Source organism: Euprymna scolopes, chromosome 13 (assembly GCF_053919585.1).
Source record: "Euprymna scolopes isolate OS-2025 chromosome 13, ASM5391958v1, whole genome shotgun sequence".
NCBI lineage: Eukaryota > Metazoa > Mollusca > Cephalopoda > Sepiida > Sepiolidae > Euprymna > Euprymna scolopes.
The window spans coordinates 103,621,191-103,644,570 of record NC_136494.1 but is presented as its reverse complement, the minus strand read 5'-3'; the positions used below and the strand labels follow the sequence as shown (position 1 = coordinate 103,644,570).

The 23,380-nt window shown below is 35.5% G+C and overlaps 1 protein-coding gene across 1 annotated transcript; it reads right to left on the bottom strand.

Annotated features, from left to right (window-relative positions):
• Window positions 1-1,938: 1,938 nt before the first annotated feature.
• Window positions 1,939-4,147, bottom strand: LOC145292365 (uncharacterized). Its single transcript, XM_080138693.1, has 2 exons — window positions 3,992-4,147; window positions 1,939-2,279 (listed from the first exon to the last, which is right to left on the bottom strand). Exons 1-2 carry the CDS (start codon window positions 4,056-4,058, stop codon window positions 2,020-2,022), a joined length of 327 nt encoding a protein of 108 aa, XP_079994819.1. The 5' UTR covers window positions 4,059-4,147; the 3' UTR covers window positions 1,939-2,019.
• Window positions 4,148-23,380: the final 19,233 nt, after the last annotated feature.

The window sequence follows — 23,380 nt, the reverse complement described above, 5'->3', positions numbered from 1 at the left end:
TTAACGTGGGAAGAATGGGGTTTAAAATAACTTTAACGTAGTACAGAAATGAACGATGTAAAAAAAAAGCAGATATATCAAAATTTGAATTTAACTATAATAAGTATTATGGTATCTGTTCAGTGCACATTTACCTATAAGTATGGCCAACCACTTATAATTCAGTAACTGTAAATTTTTTTTTCAAAAATGATCAATTATCATAACCAGAACGACTCATATAAATCTATCTATATTCGTTTTCATTTTAATATACTTTCATAGAAATGTTTGCTATGTAAAAAAAAAAACTATTTTCTTTACATCACAAGTGTCAGGCTCATACATAAATTTCATAGCTAATATAACATACTGACCCAACAGGTCACGGGTAGTCTAGTTTGTTATAATTTCGACCTTCTTTATAATGTTCTCAGTAGTCAAGCAATAACGACAACATCGACTTAAAGCGGTCCCTATTGTCAGACAAAGTTTCGAATTTTGTCCAAATGTCATTTTTCTTTTTGTATATTGCACACAAAACATCATATGCATCCCCCCTCTCTCTCTCTTTCTGAAAAGGATACGCATTTTTGTTTGAGCCTTGCGTCAAGCAGAATTTAACATCATTAAGCAGTCCAGTTGATAAGAACTATATTTTTACAATAGAAATCTACCAATATTTGCCATTGAATAAAATTAGTAGGAGACATTACCTGGTTCCTTGCGCAAAGCAATATTTCACACAAAAACTCGACACAGTTGAATGCATTTGAATCAAATTTATTATTACAAAATAACGGAGTGTAACAAGTCATATAAACAAGCACAGTAAGAAGATGTGTACATTTATTTATTTCATTTAGTACTGCATAATCACGTTGACACACCGGTTCTCGTCAGATCACCGAAGTTAAGCAATGTTGAGCCTTACTAGTATTAGATGGGTGACCATTTGGGAATTCTAGGCGCTGTATGCGCTTTCCGCTTATCTCGACATTGTTTCCAGTCGTCCTGAACCTCTACTTGCTACTGGTATTCAACAATGTCGACTCAGGAGAGATGTGATTGGAGATTGTGCAACTCTTGCTACAAAAATTCCACTATATGTGTGTAGGGGAGGGGTATCTATGTATGTGTGTATATATATATCAGTCGTCCTGAACCTCCACTTGCCATGTCGACTCAGTAGAGGTGTGGTTGTGGAATGCGCAACTCTTGCCACAAAAATTTCACGCACAGGCACTCTTACAGTGGGTATCCATAGTCTGTCAAGACTGAAGGAAGCCTTTACATTTATATACCGTCTGAATGTCTGTCCAATATGAGTACTTCTAATAAATATTTGTTGAAATTGTATGTCATCTTGTTTCGCTGGCCTACTTCCCCGTTAAATACAACATAGCCTTCAAATCCAATTTAAACAAGTTCTTGATAAGCCGTCTCAATAAACAATCAAAATCTACCGAATTTACACCATTAACGATTACTACAAAACCAACTTACATTCATTAACCCTTATCCTCGAGTGGCCTTCAGGCCTTGATAAGTGGTAACTTCCAAATAAGAAAAAATGTGAAACTTATGCAGGGAGAGGATTGCACCAGGAGTCAGGTACCTTCTAGAGCAGTGAAATGGTCCAACCATTATTTTAGTGCCATTAGTAACAGTCGTATATTTAAGATATGAACACACATTGAATAGAAGTATAATATATTCCATAATTACAATAAGAACACTCTGTGATACGTTTATTAAATATGATTGTATTCACTACTAGCTCCCCCTCCCCTTCTCTTGGGGAAGCTAGTCCCTCTTTTCCTTCCCTTTCCCTCCCTATTCACATTAAAAAAAACGGCCTCATGCCTAATTTGCTCTTGTGGGGAAGCAAGTAAATACCATAAAAAATTGAAAATCATTCTTTTTCTTTCGAAATAAAAGAAAACAACAGAATTAGAATAGAGTTTAAAATCACGTTTATTAATAAACAACTTGCCTGTTCACACATTTTACAAAAGCTGCATCGTCTAACTTTGTTTCTCAACATGCTGATTCCAATCCGATTTTCCAGCGAATATTACCGTCGAAACACTTCTCGAAGTACGCATCGTACAATTTTGTTCCACAACAGCTGGGAGAGATTCCCAATCTCTGGACAACATGGCCATCACAACACATCGCATTACGTGTATCGTATGCACGCGTTCCGCAACATCTTAGAGAGAGTGCTGATTTGAGAACTATGTGGCGTTCACAACACAATGCAAAGTAGGGGTTGTAACTCCAAATTCCACACTTGGCTATGATAAAAGAAAAAACATTAAAATGTGAAAAATAAAGTAGAGATATAAAATGGATAAATATATAGAAGATACATTTTGTCAAATCCAAAGATTTCCACGTTGAACGGAGTGAAGCGAAAATTAAAAAAGTGAGGAAGAGGCTGCCATATAAGAGATACACGAACAGAACTAGTCAATAACCAAAATATTTTTGTTCTAATTATCAGTAATTTATAATTAATTAAACAAGTAGCATATTTAACCTCTAGCTATTTCCATGAGAAATGCTCGTTTGAGCTCCAATCTCTGGCCCTCCTTCGCTAATCTTACACGAAAATAGTCCGTCTAGCTGAACCCACTGTCAATAATGTTCCCAACTCTTTATCTGTGCCTAAATCAAAACGTAGATTACATGAACAAAGCTTCTTTCTTAGAAGTGCACGCCTGTGGAACTCTTCCATTTGCCTGTTTCCCACCTGACTACAACTTGGATGTCTTCAAGTCCAACATAAACGAATTCCTGATAAACCGCCCCCTTAAGTAATCCAATTCATCAAATCTCCATTACTAACGATTGCTACGATATTATCCCACTGATTACTATACACGCAATAACCCTTATCCTCGAGTATCCCCCAAGCCTTGATAAGTGGTGACTTCCATGTAAAAAAAAGCTATCTATTATTTTTCTCGCGCCTATAACTCAGTGTAGATTTTCTGATATGTTTTCTCTGTAAGCATTTAAAGAAAGAGTGATTCTTTCTCTGGTGTCGGCGTCTGATTTAATTAACACGTAAGCAATTAGATAGTAAAATAATAAACCCATTTACTTTTATATGAACATAATAAAGAACAACAATACCTCCATATAATAATAATAGCTCATAATATTCTTTATCATTAAATTAACAATACATTTACATTACTAGCACTTATCCCGATAGGCTTTTAGCCTTTATAAATCGAGACTTATTAATAAAAAGAAAACTGGCAAAAACATTACAGAATGCTAAATTTTACATACACAAAAAATCATATAAACACATGGAAGAACCGAACAAAAATTGAAATATATAAAATGGTTGTTAAAAATAAGAATTAAAGAAATTGTTTACTATGTGAACTATGTGGACCACACAATGAACATCACAGAAACAAAAATGAGACAAAAATATTAGAACTGCAATGATACATCTTGTGATGGAGACACTTGGCATAATCTTGAAGAAACGGAAACGAATAATCACGCAACGCAACGTGAATAAAACATAGGATATAAAAGCTATGATATACAAGATAAAAAAATGCCAAATATAGACTCTGTCGACAATGATTCGAAACTGTAAATATATCATAAGTAAATAAATTATGTTTCGCTATCTCCTAAAATTACATTGTGAAACTGGAGGGAACAAGAAACTAAATAAAAACGTGAGATTTTGAAGTGTTGAAATTATAACATTATAGTAATACCATTGGTTTAGGAGAATATGAAAATATCTATAGGCTACCTCCCTTTGGTTGTGAAGTCAGCTGAAAAAAAGAGGGAGATTGGGATGGAATTAAAACGCGAACTTGTGTGATATCTTTTTAACATATATGAGAAACAGACCAATTTACAAAACGTAAAACAATATTTTTAAATATACAGACCCAATAAAGCAGACATTTTGAAATGCGTAATCATAAAAAAGAGCTTTGGATTTTGTATTGATAAAATTATCACTTACAGATAAAAGTCAAAACGGGGTTGCTTATGGTGAGTAGAACACAGAAAAACAGTGCGAGTCTCAGCATTTTCCATGGAAATATCTCGAGACGAAGTTGATAATCAGTTTGAATGTTCAGTCAAGAAAGCTTGGTAATGAAATGAGAATCTCCAGTTATATAGGGACATTTATGTTGAAACGATTTGTTCAGGCATGCATTTATTTATGATTATAAATGTAATTTCTTATCATGTCATATAAAACTTTTCAGAAAGGAAAAGATAGAACGACAAGCAAAAAACCAATTAATCACAATGAATTACAATAACATAGCAATCGTGAATTTTATTCATCCTTACTTATAGGATTGGATATGACATGTCCTTATACGTCTGTAAACAACTTTTAGGCCATTATATCTAGGAACATGACATTTTATTCGAGTTATTACATACATATGCAGATTGTTCTAAACCTGATTGAAAACAATGTATGGATACACATGAGTAGCCAATATGAATTGATAATTTCAGTTAAATCAATCAAAATTAATCAAAAGAAATCAGGGAGCAACACACTTTTTGAAGTAAATTTCATCGGTACTTGTGCAGAATTTGAACTAGACGTAACTAACTGTCCGCTCGATTTTGCTTGGAACATGACGTCATGACTATAATCTAACGTAAGATGCCGATTAGCCAATCAATGCGCTGCAAAAGAGTAGACGATCTTTGGGAAAATATTGGAAGAAAAAAATATCAATAAATTAAGTAAACAATACACCCCTAAACAGCCGTTCCTCTCAACTTTATATAAAATGAACATCTCCACTTCGGATCAACAGTTGTAGACGTCGAGAGATGTTGTTTCATATTGCCAAACAAAACGATTAATCGATGCAAAGAAAAAAGGCGCGTATTATGGCGAAAGGTGCATCATCGCCAAACGATCCATTAATAATGGATGTGGCTGGAGGTGAACCAAGACGAAATGCCGGAAATGGACGTAATGTGAACCAACTTGGAGCTTCTCAACAGTTATCTTTTCGAGTTTATGTAGAGACAGAAAATTGGTAATTAACTATTTTTTCTCCAACTTAAACCATATATTGGAAAGCTATCCGGTTGGCAACCTTTATTCCGCATACGCTGTCTATTCTCATCCAACTTTGACATTAGAAATACTGGAGATCGATCATCTCCCTCTCAGTACAGAGCAATCGGTCACCTGAGCGTCATGAGTTAGTTGTTGGAATCTTTGATAAATAGAGAAGTGGTCAACTATTTTAATAAAACTAACCTACTCAATGGCATGCAGTATGGTTTTCGTTCTAGTAAATCTACAGTTAATAAGCTAGCAGTAATATCACACATAATTAGTGAATCTCTTGACGAGGGGTTCGTTTCTAAAGCAATTGATTTTGACACATCAAAGGATTTTAATAGGGTATGGCTCAAAGGTTTACTTCACAGGATTTACAGCTACGGAATAGATGGAAATGTCCTCTCAATTATTAAATCCTTCTGATAGGTTTATAAGAGTAGTGGTCAATGAGCAGAAGTCAGAAGCTCATAGTATCATTAATGGCGTTCCCCAGGGTCCTATCTTTGGTCCAACTCTCTTCCTGATCTTCATAAACGATCTCCTAAATCTCATTCTTAAAGCATTCGTAGACATTTAAGCAGACGACACTACCATCTAGGGCCATGCTCCAAAGCAATGACCAGGATCTCTTGGATTCTTTCTTTTGACATAAAGAACGTGGAGCAATGTAGAAAAAGGTGTCTGGTTTATTTTAATGCATTTAAAACCAAGCTTCTCTCTTTGCATCATCAACGTTCTGACCACTATCTGGCCCCAATTGAAGTGAATATCTTTCATCTTGCGTAAGCATAATGCTTTGACAAGATTCTGGTACTGACTGTCACTTCTGATCTGAAATGGAGCACATACATCAAATCTGTTTTCAAGATGGCCTGTAAAATGGTTGGATCCCTCTACCGCTCCAGAATATATCTTATTGTTGATGCAACCTTCTACTTGTATAAGAGCTAACTATGTCCTAGGATGGAGTATTGTTACTACATCTGGGCAGGATCTACTCGGGGCACCCTAATCTGCCCAGCAAATTTCAAGACCGGCTTTGAAACCTAGTAGATGATTCACTTTTCTCTTCCTTGCAAGCTATTTACCACAGAAGAAACGTTGCAAAACTGTCTCTGCTCTATCGCTATTTTCATAACAAGTGCTCATCTGAGCTTCAATATATGGTCCCCGCTTGCCAGACTTTCGTACAAAACAGTCGTCTTGCTAAACTGCTATCAACAATTTCTCCTGCTTTGTATCTGTATCTAAATCCAAACACAGATTCCATAAACAAAGCTTCTTTCTTAGAACTGCCTGCCTGTGAATTTTGTTGCACTGGCCTGATTTCCGGCAGACTACAATATGATCTTCTTCGAATCCAATGTAAGCAAGTTCTTGAGATGCCCTCTTAGATGATCAAATTATAACCCATTTTTTAACGACTAACCATCTCCATGTCGTTGTCCCGGTAACCATCGTGATTTCATTAACCCTTATCCTCGAGTGACCCTCGAGTAGTAGAAGTAGTAACTCACTGGTAAAAATAAATAAATAAATAAATAAATAAATATTACTTCAGCATAAGTAATGGTAAAATTCCGATATCGTTAAATAAAATACGTAAGGGGGAGACATCATGTATCGACATAATTTTCTGAATTCTCTAACTCACACATGCGGTGGAAATATGAAATGGTAACGAAGCAATGTATTTGTGTTTTCCATGAAAGAGGTTTTACCCATAAAACTGTGATATTTATGAGGAACATTTTTTCTATGAACAAAGAGTAGTATCTGTTCTCGTGCTACACTTTATCTATTGTGCAATAAGGTAAAAATATTTCTATACTAAATCAAGCTGTTTGTTTTTTTTTTAAATTTTTTTCCAACTCAGAATTTTACGTTTTGGGGCAACTGGATATATCCCACAATAAAAACTGACCTGTTGTAAAAATTCAGTCTTGTGGGGAAGCAAGAACCGCGTTAAAATAATAACGTTATTATTTAAAACCCATTCTTAACATGAGGGGAATGGGGGCGTACTTAACTATTCTGTACTTATATTTAACAATCTAATGAACACAAATACTGATAAAATTTAAGTTAACTCGCAAATCATGACTCCCTACAAATTTAAAGTTTGAGTATCTTACCCAGTCGCCTTCCCCCAAAAATCTTACCAAAGGCAAGATAAGTTACTCTTCTACCTGTATATTTTGTACTTTCATTTAACAATGTACTGAGTACACTACTGGCAAAAAACGAATATAACTTGAAAATTTCCTAAAACGTTTTAATTTTCACTATTTCACCCCCAATAAAAAACTCAAAATCAGCTTAAAAAGATGTTTAAAGAAGAAATGTAAAAAAAAGTAATAAACAGCCGGTGATTAGTTTCATATATAAAATGAAGCACATTAATAAGAGCATGTGCCTAAAAGATAACTTTATGATTTCAAAAGCTATTATGAAAACAGGGAGGGGTGCCATAAGCAAGCAATTTTATACTTTCACCTAACGATTAAGGTGGGTCAAGAGAAAAAATAGAAAATCATCTCCATAACAAAGAAAATAGATAGGATTAATTATCTCTGGGGTCTGTTTCAATGAATTACCGTTCAAGATAGATTAAAACTAATTCTTTTAAAGAAGTTTTACTATGAATACAAGATTTGTAAATCTCTTCCTTTTTTATTGATTCGGATTTTATTCCATTTTTGATGATCTGTGAAATATAGTACTCACCTAATCAGCAGAGACTATTCGAGATTTGTCATTATTCTATTATGTCATATATTGTCATGTAGGGGATCAGCAATGTTTTGCTAAAATGTTTTTGCTTAATGTGGAGGATAAATATTTATTTGTTGTATATATATATATATATATATATATATATATATATATATATATATATATATACACAGAATGTGGCAAAATGACGAAAAGAGAGCTGGGGGTAAATATTGATCTAACTAACATATTATTAACTTAACTAGACTCTTTCACCACAATCCAGATTCACTCCATGAAAATCCTAACTAAAATCCGAAATGATAATATATATACATGATGTGGGGAGCTGAGAATAAAACTTTTATTTATAAATCGGATGGAATATATACAATGAAAAAAATTATTTGTTAGTAAAAGAACCCCCCCCCCACTAATAATTGTAATTGTGGCAGATAAGTAGTTTTGTCAGTCAAAAAGGATGCAGGTCCCTACGAAAACTTACTGTATTTAAACACCTCGAAAATGAGCCTACATCACTGACAAAACAGCCTATTCGTCACCTAAATGAGGTCAGAAATCCGTTTCAGCAAGGGAGTTAGCGTAGGTATTTTTTGAGGGAGTTTTTTTTCTGAACTAGAGTCCAGCCATCTTTTGGGTGGACTTGTCTATTGTGTTAAAAATTTTTTCAAAGTCATCTGAAGTTATGTTCTTTGCCGGAGCTGATGTTGTATTGTTTGGGGGAGGGTCAGTTTTGTCTCTGATTAGTTCTCCTACCTTGGGGGATTTTAGATGCTCAAGCATCCTATTTAAGGGTTTGGTTGGGTCGGCATTCTAGTAGGGCACATGAAAAAAGGTGCCCCACTTCCTCACAAATCCAGAATGCCGGTATTTTAACCTGTTACTACGATTAGTAGTTTTTCTTCTCCCGCTTCCAAATAATAGAGTATTTTTTTTTTTAGAAATGTGTCCTTATTTAGTAGAATATCAAAGCATCATATCCCATTAAACTTATTCTCATTCACTCCTGTAATATCTCCATATAGTAAAAATAAGGTACACAGATATTCTTCCGGGACCACACCAGGGACTTCGAACACTGGAATAGTTGTCACCTTCGTCCCATATATATCCACTCTTAGAACATAGACCTTCGTAATTATTTAATTTTTCGACAATGAAATGCATTCGTCGGATATCTTAAAAAGGACGCTCCAATTATTGTACTCTCTACATTTTGTGATTCTTTCTGGTCTCATGTTAACTGTTCTGATTAATTTAGTGACTTAGTCTTTAGTTGATCTAATGATCTTTTTTTTGTCTTACGGTCAATAAGAAAAAGAGAAATTGTTTTTTTTTTTTAATTCTTCCAATCTGGTTTGTTCCAGTATAATTCGTTTTGCCTGTAATAAATTCAACACATTCATGGGCTTTTCCTACAAATTCTTCAACATTAATTGCAGGTGTAGGTGGCTTTGTCCATTCTGACTTTTCATTGGTTTGTTGAGAATTAATCTCTAATTTTTCCTTCTAGGTAGACTCTTCCGGCGTCGTACAGCTGGCCGACACCATTGCCAACGTAAAAAATGTTCCGACTCCAATGAAGAAAAAAATAGAAGTCGAATGCCAATAACAAAAAGGTTAACAATAAATAACGGTAAAAACGAGCGTAACAATAACAAAAAATATAACAATAATTAAGCGCAAAGAACAAAACCAACCTGACTTAATGTGGAGGATAAATATTTATTTTCATAAAAATACAATAAGGATTTTTAAAGAAAATTTGGCACGAGGCCGAAAATGGTGGAAAGGGGAAGAGACGGTCTTCAGAAACTAATGCTAACTAATCTAACCTAGCTAGTTCCGACTTTCACTGTACTTTCACCATAATAGCGCATTCAAACTATACATCCATCATTGTATACTTCCTTCACCGATCACCATAAAAGCAACATACTATAAGAATCTACTTAAAACCCATATACTAGAATATGCAACGAGGGGGGGAGTAGAGGAATAAAAAAAATCATATACAAAAATAAAATGATATGTACAATGTTAGTAAAAAGACTCCCCATTACTAAACTGTAGCTCATACGCCTGTTTTCAAGCCGAAAAGATGAGGCGAGCCCTAACGCTTTAGTCCAAAACACCTCTTATGAAAATTTCAAAAGGGAAAACTGGTTCTTACTCTGGCCTTAAACGTGACCTGCACTTGACTAAAAAAACGTGTCAAAACTGACGTTCGTTTCTGAATCCCAAAATTCTTTGCCTAAGACACGTCCAAGCACCAATCAAGCCTTGCTTCATTCACTCGACAAACACATGCAACAGACACCCACCTTTCAGCAAAGTCAGACGAAGAGAGTTTAACCTCTTGGTCTTAATACGAACCTTCAAATGATAACGGAAGATTCATATAAGATCGAGAGGAGCGAAGTCCTCAGATCCGTAGACTACTCTCACACGAGTGTTCCAAATCACACCTTCTATTATTGCTAGCAAGGTCAAAAATATTTATTTTCTAAGCCCATCGGTTGTTGGTGCTCAATTGTTACAAACATTGATAGGAACTATGGTAAAACACGGTACGTTCATAATGCGGACCATGAAACCTGTAACAAACTCTATCTGTGGTACAACGATGTGACAATAAACGAAAGCGTGATATAAAGTCACGACCTCATCGCCTCACCGTTTACATATTGGCGAAATAGACAAGCCAGCCGAGTGTAGTCTTTTACTGAACCAGAGAGCATCACAAATCACCAGCCAGGCCAGAGAAGCGTCATCGTTAGTGAGACTCCTCGACTTACATACCCAAGGTCAGATCGAGTGAAACTGCCTCTTCGTCCTAAGCAGCCCCTCATTTATATAATCCCGAATGAATCTCCTTACTATAAACCCGATATAATGCCACCAGCAACACTCTTAGAAGGAACTTCAATGTGAGACGACACGCGCAATAGAAGACGCATTCACCTCGAGCCAACCTGTGTGCCTCCCTCTCGGACAACTGCACACTTCTCAAAGCCAGAAAGGCTTACTTGGTTTTCTCTTTCAAGAGGCCACGGTTTCTCTCACTTTGTGTACACTTTCAATCCAGGTAATAGAGCCGAATCGTGTGCAGACGAATCTCCATATTAAGCATACCCAGAATGCCCTTGAACGGATAGAGATTACAGATATCACAACAGTCTATAGGGGCCACAAGAAACTGAAAAGATCCCATTGCATATATAACAGTGTACCTGATGGTTGAGGAGGAACACAAAGACAGTAAATAAAGATAGGATCGATGTGCAATGTACACACCTCCGCTCTCCCCTTTAACGAAAGGTTTCTGCTGATTCACAGACTAGCTACAGATCACTTTCGGAACCTCCCGACTAATTTTTCTCCAGCTGAAGGTCAGGACCGAACCAGACCCTGAGTATCTTGTAAGGCTCATCTCTCTAGATAAAGGGTCTCTGAAGGAGGACTCTCCTCCAGCCACCGATGCGCAAACCCGAAAACTTGTCACAGTTAATTTTGGCCCCTGTTATCGTTTCATACAATCTGATTTCCATGCCAACGACACTAATCTCAGAATTGCTCGTTACAAGCACTATTACATCATCGTCATAGGCATGTTTTTTTTTAATTTTTAAAAAAAATATTTTGCAGACTCCTAGAAAACAACAAATTATACAATACATAATACAATATAAATCATCAATACATATTTTTTCTATTCTAACATTCACATTAACTTCTAAGTAAATTACATAAAATAACCTTTTCTCGTTCTTTAAAAAAATGTCCAATAAATGCCGTTAAAAACTGGAAAAAACTGGAAAAAATAATGTTCACAATTTTCAGAAACTGTCCATTGCTTCTGACTAAAAAAGAGCATCACTTTTTTTTTCAACATGCAGTTCAAACGAGCGATGGCCGTTTCTTTTATAAACTTTATGCACCAGATGTAAACACCGTCAACCATGATTAACACAACCAAAAACAATCCGATATATTCAACTGTGTGTGTTTCAGTTAACAAGTTCTTTGTCTTTTTTGTTTGTTTTTTCTCGGCGCATCGTATATATTTTAAACGCATAATTTTTTTCTTCTAATTCTTACATCGAGTGATAGTTTTCTTCTGTTCATAATAGGAGATTCTCTTATATTTTTAAACGTCTAATTGTCTTAACTATTTTCAACATATAAAGTTTTACCTATGTGTGTGTGCGTATGTATTTTTTCTTCATAAAATGTTGTGAGTGTGTACGTGTATATTTAGTTCTTTTCTTCTTTTTTTAAAGATATATTATTGTGTTTGTATGCATTTTTCTTTTCTTCTTTTTTTTTCTTTTTTCTTGACACGAAATCTCCATTCATTTCATGACCTGCTCTCCACGTTGTATTTTTCTATAACCCAGGTTCGATATCGCATCGTCGATACGAATTGGTTACGGTAACCAAAAACGAATATGTTATATAGTCAGGTGGGAGATATATATTATAAAACGTGTCATGTGTTATATGTTGGGTCTGATATTTTGTTAATGATATTTTCTTATAACATCTGTATAAAAACGTATTAATCGTATGTATGTTTGTTTAGCCAGAAGGATATGATATTGACGTGTAAACTGAGTCATCTTGTATCACACGGGTATATTTTATAGTTCATATATAAGAAGAATATTATATGCTTCATACCTTTTTTCTTGAAGAGTTCTTGTATCTTCACTTGCTGAGCTCCGTGACGCAACCATGAAACGACTAGCACCATCCAATTGAGACATCCGTTCTTTCTTTTGTGAAATCACAAGAACAACACTTTATATTTTTATAATATAAATTTATTTCAGTTGTCTCAAATGGTTTCACAGGGTCTCCATTTCTTTCACAGAGTTATTCTCCTCAGTCCGCTTCCTGGCCGTCAAGTACGTCTATTCACCTGTGTGACTAGACCCCAACTCTGTCGTCTGATAACTCTGGTGATCAAACTCTAACTCTGTCGACTCTAAACTTCCTGACCTCTGACCTCAGTTCCGTTACGTCATCATTCAAAAGCACACGTATCCGTTACGTGTGACTTTTCCATGTCTGCCTGCCCAAAGTTATTTTGTTTATATTTAACCTAGCTAATTTATATAAACATATCAACTAAAATCTATTGCTATACTTAATTCTATAAACAATAAATAACTCCCAATAAAACTATTTTAAGAATATCATTGAATAGCATAGATAAATAGATAGATAGGCAGATAGTTCGATAATAACTAACTTTTACAATGTTAATTACCCAACATTAGTTCCCCTATTATTTAACCTAAAACGATATAAATCGGCGTCCAGGACCGTGTTCCAGTACCCGCTAAGGTAAGCGTTTGAGAAGTACACATGAATTACTCGATTCAACGAAGAAAGAAGCAAGCTCAGCATGGTGCATAAACCGCAATAAACCGGAATTCCTTCCCCTTTCTGGTAACATCCAGAACGTACAATTTGAGTGTGTTGTTCTTGGCCTTCGGACCGGGATCAAAGTGTAGTATTTTTCCGGCAGATACTGCAAGCAAAGATCATATGTGGGGGCAACCCCACATATAAGTTATTAGTCAATGTAGGGGAAACCCTTCATACCAATTGTCACTATCCAGCTCCTCTACTCCCCGGGGAGCTGGTCCCCATTTCCCCTTCACTCTCCACATTAAAAAACCTAATTTGCTCAGTCGGGAAGCAAATAAATACCCTGTTCCTAATAAGAGTAAATGTTTTCATCTATGTAGATACATATATTATTTGTAAGTGCAGGGAAAAGCCAGATAACGAAAGGTTTGGACACCGGCGACCGATACCATTTAGAACAATCTGACAATATGACGTTTCTAGGTTTAATAATTTAAGTGTTAAAACGGCAGTCGCACGAGAATAGACAGACGCTTCTATTTTTACAATAGATTGCATTATTGCCTGAACACGTAATATTCCGATTCTATGAGCCAGGGAAAGTTTTATACACGTCTCCTCAGCAACCGACAAGGCTAACATGATTGCCAGTCGGTTTGCCTCAAACTCTACACTGGACCCTTCCAACCACCCCCTACCTGACTTTCCTATGCGGACAGACGCCACACTAGACGATCTGAAAACCACCCCTGCTCAGGTGCATGCTATCATAAAAAGCCTTGACACCTCAAAAGCATGTGGACCCGATCTTATCCCAGCTGTGCTATTAAAAAAAGTGCTCAGCCGAAGTAGCTCCAGTTCTCTCCAAACTCTACAACAAATGTCTTAATGAAGCTTGCTTTCCGGGCTGTTGGAAAACTGCTTCTGTTGTACCAGTATTCAAGAATTCTGGCGAAAGGACAGACCCATCAAATTATCGCCCCATTAGCCTCCTCCCACTTTTTGCCAAAATATTTGAGACCATAATTAACCATGCTCTAGTCCATCATCTTACAGATGCTAAACTACTGACTGACAAACAATATGGATTTAGACGAGCCCGTTCCACAGCAGACATCCTCACTGTGATCTCTGAACGTATATACCATTCACTGGACAAAGCGGGGGAAGGCAGAGCGGTAGCTCTAGATATATCTAAGGCTTTTGACAGGGTATGGCATGAGGGTCTCCTCAGTAAAATCAGATCATACGGTATCACTGGTAGAATACTTAACATAATTAAATCCTTCTTAGATAAGAGAAAAATCCAGGTAGTCCTCGACGGTCGCACATCTAAACAATATGATATAAATGCGGGGGTGCCCCAGGGTTCTATCCTTGGACCTCTATTGTTCCTGATATTCATAAATGACCTCCCCGACAACATTGCCTCTGAGATGGGTATATATGCTGATGACACTACACTCTATGGCAGACACGAGAGGAAGACGAATGAACACATTTCTAAAGAAATGGCAGAAACACTAGAGGAAGACCTCCAATCTGTAGTGGAATGGGGACAAAAGTGGTTGGTCGCATTCAATGCTGCCAAGACTAAACTAGTTTCATTCAATAATTACAAGAAACCCTCTCTACCACCCATAGCAATGGCCAACGACTCTTTATCTGAGAGTCCATCTTTCAAACTCCTTGGCCTAACGTTCACGGGAAACATGAGTTGGAACAATTACATTGAAGGCATTGCCAGGGCCGCTGCAAGAAAGGTAGGCTCTCTCTACCGTGCTAGAAAACTACTAACACCCGAAAGTATCCTGTACCTCTATAAGGCCACCATTCGCCCATGTATGGAGTATTGCTGCCACATCTGGGCTGGTGCATCTGCTACTAGTCTCTCGCTCCTTGACAAGGTTCAAAAGAGAGTCGCAAACCTGATAGGCCCTGAACTGGCATCTAAGCTTCAGCCTCTGTCCCATCGACGAAATGTTGCATCCCTCTGCCTTTTCTACAAGTATTTTAGTGGTGAATGCTCTGACGAACTGCAATCACTTGTGCCCCCACGACGCGAGCACCCTCGACAAACCCGACAGGCTACTAGATCCCACCCCCACACTGTAGAGGTCCCTAGATGTAAAAGATCTTTTTACTCCAATAGTTTCTTCCCCAGAACCGCAAGACTCTGGAATTCCATTCCATGTCCCTGCTTCCCCAACAGTACTGACGTGCAGAAGTTCAAGTGTAACGTGAACCGACACCTTGCTGCCCAAATCCTTCCATAGTACCCCAGTAGTTGTTGCCCCTGATAGTAGCCCCCTACACCAAAGTGGCAATTTGCCTTGTTTGGGGTGAAAATGTAATTTAAAAAAAAAAAAAAAAAAGTAATAAAAAGAACAGATTTCTGCAGACAATCACGAATAAAAAAGAAAATTGGCGCGCACATGCTACCAATTAATGAACTTTTCGCTTCTCTTAAAACACAATCGTAAAAGTGGATTGAACAACAAAGAAGCTCACAATATTATATTGTCACATGGCATGCATATTTCACAATTATGTAACCGATACAATTAAACCAAAATAAATGCAACATCGACTTTTACTTTTAAACAAAGCGTTTTTCGTCCTTTTAATATCGATGGAGATTCATTCGTGTTGAGAAAATGTTAAGTTCGCATGTCATAATTATTTATTGTCATTACGTCTTAAATCTCAATCTATTCGCACCCGAAATTTTGATTACATAGCAAGCGATTACATACTAAATGAAAGAATTAGTGCTTGCATAAACTTGAAGTCTATAAATATAATGAAAACATCTATTTAGATTAACTCAATATAGATACGCTCTGATCCCCATCTGGCATCAATTGGGATGGATGGCTCTCGTCTGGGTGAGGCCCCGTGTTTTGACAAGCTTCTGGGTTTGACCTTTACTCCTGATCTGAAATGGAACACGTACATCAAGTCTGTTGCCAAGGTCGCTGGAAAGATGGTGGGATCCTTCTACCGCTCCAGAAGATATCTCACTACTGATGCAATTCTCTATCTATATAAAAGCCAAGTACGTCCAAGGATGGAATACTGCTGCCATATCTGGGCAGGAGCTGCTAAAAACAGCCTATCCTGCCTTGACAGAGTACAAAATAGACTTCGTGGCTTAGTGGGGGATGCCCTTTTCTCTACCCTGCAATGTCTCTCCCACAGAAGAGACGTTGCGAGCCTATCCTTGTTATCTCGTTATTTCCATGGCAGGTGCTCGTCTAGATAATTGAGAATGCTCTATTTCGTGCGTTGCTTTCTGAAGTGAGCACCAAACAAGTGATTGACGTTAATTCAAGATGTTGAGGAAGAAAATGCTGAAACTTGCGCTGGTTTGATGTTTTCTACTGACCATAAACAACCTTGTTTTGTGTGGGAGAGGTAAGTGTTGATATTTTTAAAGATATTTTTTCTTTGTTTTTTGGATGTGAATATTTGGAAATATTCTGTTTTACTGTTGACTTTTTCTTACAAAATCGCAATATCATGAAACACCGGTGCAAAAGTTATTTAAATTAAATAAGATATTTTTAAAACTTGTAGCTTGTAACCACGTGAAAACCCGTTACTAATTGTTGAAATGTATTATTAATTGAAACTTGCAAGTCATTTTAAAATTTGCATAACATTTATTGTCCATTTTTACATTTTAAAATAAATGAAATAGGATTTTAATTGCAGTTTTACAAATATAAACCGATTGATTTATTCCTAATTAACTTTGGAAGAGATCGATTGATGCCACCGTTCAGTCTCGAAAGACAATGGGCACCTTCTGTGAGTACAGCTGTGCGAGTAATTATGAGGTAAGGGTTGCGCAATTCCCTACCACACATCTTCTGAATCAGTACTACGAGTTCAGTGACAAGGAGAAGTGCTAGACGACTAGAAACAATGCCGAGATAAGCGAAGAGCACATACAGCACCCGGAATTCCCAAATGGTCATCCATTTTAATACTGACCAGGATCAACGTTGCTTAACTTCGGTGATCTGATAAGAACCGATGTGTCAACGTGATTATAAAACCATTCTGTCAAATTCCATGATCTGCACGGAGTTTCGAGAGGAACTCTTTATTTAATCAATGCGAGTCGTATGTTCTCGTTCCGTTAGCCATGGCAGATTAGTAATCTTCAGTAATTCGCAGTTATATTCTGAGTATCGCCCGCACTGGCGATTGGGCCTTCAACATTCGGAAGAGTATCACTTACTACAGAATTTTGTTTGTGCTTTATCCGTTGTGCCACGTGCCAATGCGGATAATTCTAATATTAATTTTGGGAACCTTGAACATATTCTTGTTTTTAGATGTATGACCTTACTAATTATCCCATTAGATCACCAATTGTTATTCAAAAACATATTTATTTCAGAAAATTCTACCTGAAGACTTTTTTTATACTTACTTACAATATTCAACCTACAGAAATAACTCTTGTGAAATAGTGTTTTCCTTACTTTTGTTTTACAAAGGAGTCACCAATTATCATAGCCCGGGGGCCACTCGAGGAAAAGGGTTAATGTGTGTACTGCAGTTAATGGAACAAATGTTAGAGAATGGATCAAGAGAGAGAGAGAGAGAGAGAGAGAGAGAGAGAGAGAGAGAGAGAAAGAAAGAGAGAGAGAAAGAGAGAGAGAGAGGTGTATAAATTATATTGTAGACACGTTGACCGGAAGTCAAGATCAGCTGATCGGATTGCGTGTGAGTCACGTGATCAGGTTAGCTGAATCGTAGAGATTTGGTTTAGACTTAGAAGAGGACGGACGGCTTCACCGTTGTCTCTTCTCCTTCACTGGGGAAGGGGACACTGACGTGTGTAGAAACAAGACCAAGAGAAATTACAAAAGCCAGAGATTCACTTTCCATCCTCTGCGAGAAATCTGGAAAGTAAACCATAAAACCAATTCCTTGTCTTGGAGTGACTGAATATTCGTCCAAAACATGTACCGTCTCCCCTCCAAGACGAGATGTTTCCAAATGGACCAATATCCAGACGCAGAAGGTATGTTGAAAAATACATGTACAACACACACAACGGCATATGAACATATCATTTAATAGACTGGACCACTAGACGTTCACATGACGTTAACATTGATTAGACGATCACACACATGATCCCTTTATGATTCGTCGCCTTTATGATACAACAAATATATAATATACACCATCTCTTCTAATCCCTTATTAGAGATAACAACGCAACACAATGTCATAGTGAAAGTTAGTATTGGAAATTTCGTAAATTGGATTACTTAAGAGGACGGCTTATCGAGTACTTGTTTACGTTCCAGATGGACCAATATCCAAGACGCAGAAGGTATGTTGAAAAAGACATATATATATATATGTATATATATATATATGTATGTATATATATATGTATATATATATACCATATATATACCATATATATATACACCATATATATATACCATATATATACCACATATATATACCATATATATACCATATATATATACCATATATACCATATATATATACCATATATATATACCATATATATATACCATATATATATATACCATATATATTTATATATATATACCATATATATATATACCATATATATATACCATATATATATACCATATATATACCATATATATACCATATATATACCATATATACCATATATATATACCATATATACCATATATATACCATATATATACCATAGATATATACCATATATATATATATATATATATATATATATATATATATATATATATATATATACCATATATATATATACCATGGAAGATCAGATAATAAATAAACGATGATATATATATATATATATATATATATATATATATATATATATATATATATATATATATATTAATTGGAGTTCAGTATTGAGATGAGTATTATTTATTAATTTATTTTTAACGCGGACTATTATTCTCATCTTTCTTAGTTGTTTCACGACGTTTCGGCCAACTATTCCTCTGACCTTCATTAAGTGGTAATTGCGACCGGATAGGAACTCCGAATCTCCTAACTGCATTCTCGGCAATTACTGCCATCCAGAGGCTTACTTGGCCAAAAAACGTGGTGAGACAATAACAACTATTGATGGCAGTAATTGCGGAGAATGCAGTTTGGAGATTAGGAGTTCCTATCCCATCGTGGTTACCACCTGACGAAGGCCAGAGGAATAGTTGGCCGAAACGCCGTGAAATAACAACTAAGAAAGACGAGAATAATAGTCCGCATTAAAAATATATTAATAAATAATACTCATCTCAATAATAAAGTCCAATTAAAAAATATATATACACTTTTGTCTTCTTATAAAGATTAAAACAACGAATGAATATCTCTCTTAAGTAACAACAGGTGCTTTTACTTTATATCAGTTTCCGTTTAGAAAGCGAAGAGTCATTTGTCTTTTGTAAGTCATATTATAGAAATAAAATTTCCTTCGAAAATTACCCCGATTATTAAATCAAATATTTACATCTAGCGAATAGAATTATTCATTACAGAGATGTTCTTAGATACATTTTAAAATATTATCGTCAATTATAATCTTTCTTATATATCAGACACGTTATGTCTGCCTGTCTATCTATCTGTCTGTCTGTCTGTCTGCATGAGTGTGTCTGTGTATGCGTCTGTGTGTTCGTTTCCTACGTACATCCAAACGGCTGAGCCGATTTTTCATTTTAATTTCACACAAATATACTTCATATGTCTTGGGGTGACCTTAGATAGTTTTTGTATCAGAATGCCCTCGATAAGTATCAAAAATTGATAATCGCAAACATCCGATTAAAAAGAAACAGTCCGATTTTGACCAAAGTTTACATTCTTATACAGCCTAACATCACAAGTGCTTTTCATAAGTTTTAGCACCGCCCAAGCATGTATGGTGTATAAAATCAGAAGTAGGTCTCTAATAAAACAGGGGTAATTTCGAAGTGAATGTTTCTGTTTAGAGCACAATTCAACCATGACGCTTGACGTTTGAATTTTAAACTTTAATTTAAGCTATTATATAAAATAATTTTATAAAATCAACAGCAGGTTCTCTACAGTGCAATGTAGATTGTAGATTGTGAACTAATTCACTGCGGGGAATCGTGTGAAGCTTCCTCCAATGCACCACGATGGGTCCCAGACTAAAGTAGGCAATCAATCGATTATATTGAAAATGGTCGATCTCGATTTCAATAAAAGTATTGGGAATGTGAAATATTCGCTGATACGCGTTCAATCCAAGGCAACACTGCGTCTTCCTTATAGTTTTAAAATAAAATTACGTATTTTCTTGCTTATAAAAAAGAATGCTATAAAATTACAGAATTTATAAAAGGTTAAGTGTGTTTATATGTTAATAAAATACATCTAGAGATTATATGCAAGGGATATTTTAGCATTTAAAAATATTATACTGGTTAATATATGACAACTAATGATTAAATATGTTTCGAGTTTGGATTTTGTTCTAACTGCGAAAACGACCCTCATTTTTTAATTTCAGATAAAACTAATAAATTTAAATACTTATTGCATTTTTCAGTGATTAAAGATTATTTCTTGGCGATAAAATTAAGTCTAATAACTCACAAAAATGACAAGTAATGAAAAAACCCTGAATGATACCGGAAATTAGTAAAGTCTTTGTCTTTAAATTCAACCAAACTATTAAATTAAATTCAACCAAACTATTAAATTAAATTCAACCAAACTATTAAATTCAATTCAACCAAACTATTAAACCAAAACTATTAAACCAAACTGATCAAGAAAATAAAAATTCAAAGCTCTAACAAATGAAGACAGTCATATTATTTGGATTCTTCAGACTACTGTTCTCATCTTGAGTGTCATTTTCACAACGCTTCGGTCGATGTAACCTCCGACCTTCTTCAAGTGTATCTTGTTAAACTCAGGAATGTTTCTGCTGAATTCGGGAATATGGACGGAATTTCGAACGGAACACTTTATTTACTTCACGGGGTAGCGTGCTTTCGTTCCGTCACTATGAGTGGATAGAGGTCCTAAGTAATTCGCAATTGTATTTTTCGGTCCCCCACACTAAGAATTCTCCTGAAGATTGAAGGTTCAATTTTCAGTGTGACCGACCGAAAGATACAATTGCGAATTACTTAAGACTTCTAGCTATGACGGAACGAGACCATGCTACTCTCGTGATTTAATAAATCTTCATTTGAAAAATTCAGAAACATAAATTAAGGCATGTCACATATCTAAAGACAAAACTGATTGACAGTTGTTCATTGATATTTTGATCCGTGATCAAGAGGTTAACAACGTGGTCTGACGACTTTGATGTTCAAAGTTCAAATCGAGTTCGTTCTACAAAATTTACTTTTACTTAAGATGTTGGCAACCTTCTCGTGGTCCCCTCCGTAAGTTACCAATGTCTTTCTAGAAATAATTCTGATAGAAAAATGTCGGGGAAACCAATGTCCACAATAGAACCTTCAGATTCATACGATATGATGAGGATGGTCTCAAGCTATAAATGATTAAGATAACAATTTTCTATCGTCGATATATATATATATATATATATATATATATATATATATATATATATTGTCAACCTATATATATATATATATATATATATATATATATATATATATATATATAAGGTTGACAAGAAAGTTCTTAAAATAACAATTTTTATCGTTAATATATATTCCGCAAGAACTTTCTTATCAACTTTATATATATATATATATATATATATATATATATATATATATATATATATATATATATATATATATATATATATATATATATATATTAGGTTGACAAGAAGGGATTTGCGGAATTTTAAATTTTGATTTCAAATGATGTATTTTCAAATAAGTTTTCGTTATAATACCTTTACTTTATATATTATTTTAAACGGCTTCTTTCGTCCTATATAACCGTTTAAATTACAATCGTTTTAAAACGATTATGTCTTTTTTACAGAACGTTGAATACAAGATGGTAAAAAAGCAAATTCGCAAATTTTCCTGTTTCAATTCAAGTTAGAGAAACAGCTCGCAATATCAACGTAGTGTTTGGCCCAGGAATCATTACTGAATGCACAGCATAATGGCGGTTTAAGAAATCCCGTGGCAGCGACGAGAGTCTTGAAAGAAATAAGCATAGTGGTCAGCCGTTGCAGCTGACAACGATCAGTTAACTCTTCTGGAATTTGCTTCTTAATTAAACGTAATGTATATGACGATTTCTAACTACTTTAGAGAGATTGAAAAAAAAAACCTTGATAAATGGATGACTCACGAATTGAACAATAACCAAAAGAAACGCCGTTATAAAGTGTCACCTTCTTTTCTTTTACGCAACAACTGTTTCTCGACTAAGTGTTTACTTTGATCAAAAGTGGGCTCTTTGCGACAACCGGCAAGTCAAGCTCGGTGATTACACGTCAGCGAAGCTCCACGACACTTCCCGAATCCAGAGTTGCACTAAAAGAAACTCATGCTCACTGTGTGATGGTGTGCGACCTGTTTCATCCATTACAGGTTTTTAAATAAAGGCGGAATACGGCAGATAACTACTATCAACAAATGATAAAATGTATCAGAAACTTCGAAACAATACCGAGCATTAGTCAACAGAAAAGGACCAGTTCTCATCTACCACAATGCCCAATTGCACGTTGCAAAACCGACTTTGTAGAAGTTGAACGAATTAAGCAACGACACTGCCTCAGACACTATACTCCCCAAACATCTCACCTACCGACTACCACATTTTCAAGCATCTCGACAACTTTCTGCGTGAGAAATGTTTCAAAAACCTAAGCGATATCAAAAACTTCTTCAGCGATATCATCGCCACCGATTGGCAAAAGTGTGTTGATTCCTATGGTCCTTATTTCGATCAATAAATTCTTGTTTGAGCCGAGAGATATTCATCTGAATTTAAAGGTTAAAACGTCAAGGACTTTCCTGTCAATCTGATATATATATATATATATATATATATATATATATATATATATATATATATATATATATATAGTGCAAAACTTTGTTGAAATTCAAAGACTTACTTTTTCTTTTTATAACTTTTGTTTATTTTCTCCTGGATTTTTTCATTGCAGCTGTTTCGTTAGTGGGAAGG

Coding starts and splice junctions, on each gene's coding strand:
- LOC145292365 (XM_080138693.1), bottom strand. CDS start 4,058: ATGCTGAGACTCGCACTGTTTTTCTGTGTTCTACTCACCATAAGCAAC. Junction 2,280..3,991: donor CCCCGTTTTGACTTTTATCT/GTAAGTGATAAT, acceptor CTTTTATCATAG/CCAAGTGTGGAATTTGGAGT.